Source organism: Alexandromys fortis, unplaced genomic scaffold (assembly GCF_014885135.2).
Source record: "Alexandromys fortis isolate MF-2015 unplaced genomic scaffold, M_Fortis_MF-2015_v1.1 scaffold_512, whole genome shotgun sequence".
Taxonomy (NCBI): domain Eukaryota; kingdom Metazoa; phylum Chordata; class Mammalia; order Rodentia; family Cricetidae; genus Alexandromys; species Alexandromys fortis.
The window spans coordinates 82,525-86,492 of record NW_026068387.1 but is presented as its reverse complement, the minus strand read 5'-3'; the positions used below and the strand labels follow the sequence as shown (position 1 = coordinate 86,492).

At 39.0% G+C, this 3,968-nt stretch overlaps 1 protein-coding gene and 1 pseudogene across 1 annotated transcript; both read right to left on the bottom strand.

Moving 5' to 3' along the window:
• Nucleotides 1–1,311: 1,311 nt before the first annotated feature.
• Nucleotides 1,312–1,727, bottom strand: LOC126495542 (activated RNA polymerase II transcriptional coactivator p15-like; annotated as a pseudogene).
• A 1,146-nt stretch (nucleotides 1,728–2,873) lies between these two features.
• Nucleotides 2,874–3,142, bottom strand: LOC126495541 (40S ribosomal protein S27-like). Its single transcript, XM_050133135.1, has one exon. The coding sequence runs from the start codon at nucleotides 3,126–3,128 to the stop codon at nucleotides 2,874–2,876; it is 255 nt and encodes an 84-aa protein (XP_049989092.1). The 5' UTR covers nucleotides 3,129–3,142.
• Between the last annotated feature and the right edge of the window lie 826 nt (nucleotides 3,143–3,968).

Here is a 3,968-nt window from a genome sequence, read left to right as displayed (position 1 = left end):
CTATGTATCTGTAATTATTTTCTGACCAGAAGTGCCTTTTTTTAATGCCCAGTCCAACATGGGAAAGGCATATTCACTGCATCTAAGAGCCATTCTCTCCACCACAGATCCGGGGTTGGGTCACAGCAGGTCTGTGATGCCATTAAGCAAATTGTAGCACTCTGCTCACAAACCCCATTTAAATGCTCCATAACTGGACCTCCCAAAAGAGTCAGAGTTGTTCATATAGCTAGCATGAACCAGAAAGTCTACTTAGAGGAGCTGTGCAGTTTTTGCTGCTACTGCTGAGTCAGGAAGCCTAGCAAACAGAGCCCACCAAGAAAATGCTGCTACCAAAAAGCTATGCTTAACTCTGTTCTTTTGTGTCTAGAATTCCTTTTGAAGCTTTCTCAGGTTTTACATGGATACAGTTGACCATGTTGGTGTGCCATTCTTAAGGAGTGGGATGTGGGGAAGAAGGTGAGGACCAGGAGAAGGGGACAGAGGGGAACTGGGGTTGGTATGTAAAACGAAAAGAAATTTAAATTAAAAAATGAAGTTGGAATGGATCCCAGGATGAAATGTAAGGTTCTTAAATGAGAACATGACAATACACCACAATGAAAGACAGAACTCCAAAACTACCTTCAGGAAAGGAAGAAAAAAACATCTTCAAAAAAGGTAGGCCCAAGCAGCCTTAGGGAGGAAACTGGCAGTCATCTTTAGGACATGCCCACAGAAGCCTCAAAACCTCCAGTGAATGGGTCAGGAATTCCATTTTGTCACTCTGTATGACTCAGAGGGCAAGAGCCAGATGCATCTTGAGAAATACCTTGCTATTTAAAACTGAGCACAACTGGGAACAAACAGAAGACAAGGAACACGAACATCTGCCACATAATTTCATCTATGAGGAACAGCTTTGAGAGGTAGTTCATGAAATTAGGAGAGCAAGACACTAAAAGCTAAAAACTGCTGGTAACAAGAGGCTTACCCCAGACAGTGAAGTAGATAGGGAATGATAAACCTATCTCTCCATTTCTAGTTACCAGGAGCAGATCTCAAGAACCTGATCTAAGAACTCTATAGTTTGATAATCCTGAGCCTGAGGTCAGTGTGCAGATCAACCTACAGAGCCACCTAATTGTTCCTCATTTCTTTTTTATTGTAATGATCTGGCTTTATTTTACACTAGGTAGGGGAGCACAAAGCAATCCTCTTTAATAAAGTTGACATATAGCTTCACTCAGAATATTTTAATAATGCACATTTTAAAAAAAAAGTATTCACCTTACAAATTGTTCTGCAATCCAAATACACAGTACAGTTTGATATGGCTCAGATTTTACAGCTTTCTTACTACATCATCTATGTCAGAAATCTGTTCCTTCAGCTGGCTCCATTGCTCCATGTTTAAAAAAATACCTTTTCTCCCTGGTTTCAGTTCACCTTCTGAGTCCATCCAATATTCTCTAATATCAATTAGAATTTTTCCTTTAAAGTCCCGAACACTGATGTATCTCATCTTCCCAATCTGGAACATGTTATCATCTCTGCTGCTGCTACTCTGATTGGAAGATGCCAGCGCTCTAGAAGTCTCACCAGGCTTATGCTTCTTCACAGACTTTTCTGGAACCACTTGCTTTTTCCTCTTTAACTTTTTTTTCAACCTCGCTGTCAGAATCACTTCCTGAAGAGCTTGAAGAAACAAGTTCCTTTGATTTAGGCATTGCTCCACTCCTGCCATCCAACAGCCTCTAGCTCGCTCCCCCGCTTGCTCTGGACTTCCTCATTTCTTTAGAGTCTGGAAAATCTTGAGTTCTTGCAGTCTATTTTATAGCCCAGGTATATCCTTAAATATAGTCATTAATACATTGAAATTATTAAAAATAAAAAGACATGTTATTTTAGCTAGGGTTTCTATTGATGTGATAAAACACCAGAAGAAAAACAACTTGGAAAGGAATGGTTTTATTTCAGCTTACACTTCCAGGTAACAGTTCATCACTGAGGGAAGCCAGGGCAGGAACTCAAGGCAGGAACCTGGATATAGGAAATAATGCAAAAGCCATGGAAAAGTGTTGCTGACTGGCTCGTTTCCCATGGTTTGCTCAGCATGCTTTCTTTTACAACTCAGGACCACCTGCCCAGGACTGGCACTGTCCACAGTGAGCTGGAACTTTGGCATCAGTCATTAACCAAGAAAATGCCCCCACAGGCTTGCCCACAGTCCATGCTACTGGAGGCCTTTTTTCAACTGAGGTAACTTCTTTCCAGGTTTCTCTATCCTGTGTCAAGTTGACATAAAACTAGCCAGCACACATGTTTTATAGTGTAGAGATCACAGTGTCGTGGCTGCTTCCCACATTATCTGTACAATTAGAAGATAATCCCCAGCTTAAAAAATTATGGGTATGAGTTGGAGGGGGGTTCAGGGAGGATGAGAGAACCTGCACAGATCATAAATTACAAAGCTAAGTATGTCCAGCAGAGCTTCCTAATATGCAAAGAAGAGAAGCTAATAAAGTGGAGAAATCTCTGGCAAGCACTGGATACCTTACCAGTACAAGTTCAACATCAGCACAAAGCACAAGAAAGGCAAAGCTTCTAAGTTCATCTGACCCTTTCCACTACATAACAAATGGCAGTATTCTGTGTTAAAGGACCCAGGAAGAAACCTCTCCAACACTTCAATTTATCACTTCACATTATCCTTATTTTGTACTTTTTCCCCACTTTATATTTACCCTTTTATTTCTTTTTCATACTTTATCAGTTTTTTAACCTTAAAATATTTTAAATTGCATCTTTTTATTATCTTATTATATCTAATTTTTTTTTATCCAAAATGTGTTTATTGGGATGGCTCCCACTCATCTCGAATCCGGTGCTTTTCAGTGCTGCTTCCTCCTGAAATAGCATCCTTCTGTCAGTCTTGCTTTCCCGCCTGTAGGCTGACAGAGGACAGTGGAGCAGCCGACACACGGGACTACCGTCTGTGCATGGCTAAAGACCGTGGTGATTTTATAGCATCCTGGGCACTTCCCATCCATAAAGTAGGATTTGGGGCTCTGCACCAGGCGCTTTTTCTTGTGTTTCCTCTTTTCCTCCTCTGGAGAGGGATGAAGGAGATTCTTTGCGAGAGGCATGTTCTCGTAGGGAGGTCGTCACCGCCGGAAAGGTATTATATCTAATTTTGTTTGTGTATCTTTTTCATTATTAGGCAACTTTTTTTTCTTTTTTCTTCTTTCATTTTATTGCCCATTATATGCTTCCTTTTGTTCTCTCTCTCTCTCTCTCTCTCTCTCTCTCTCTCTCTCTCTCTCTCTCTCTCCTAGTACTTTTGACTTTATCTTGTTATATTTGCCATTGGTTGCTATGAATTTTTTAAAAAAATACCTATTTTATTTTGTGTATATGTATGTGTCTAAGTATATGTATGTTTACCACATTCATTCAGAAGCCTGTGGAGGTCAGAAGAGATTTTCAATTCCCTATGACTAGGGTTATAGAGGGCCATGTGGGTGTCAGGAGCCAAGTTCAGGTCTTTTGCAAGTACCCTCAACCACTGAGCCACCCCTTCAGTCCCTACTATGAATTTTTAAACTAAGTTTTACAATGTATTTTTTTCTTAAATGTATTTAATTTTGTTTTTGAAATTTTCTAATGTTGGGAAATCTTTTTTTATTTCTTTGCTTTTTTAATCTTTTCTAAACTCTTGGTTCTATCCTTCCATTCACAATATTATACTCCAGCAACATTCCTTTTCTTTTTTCTTTATTTAACTTTGATTCTTGTCTATTTACCCCAATTCCTTGCTCTATTCATTTTTCCCAATTATTTACTATTTCTATATTTATCCTAAATAATTTGTACTTTTTAGCACATTCCATATTAGTGTTTCCATTTTTCTGGTTTATAATAATTAGTGATATATTAGTGGACTTAATTTGTAAGTATATTCTTATACTTCTTATGGATTGATTTGT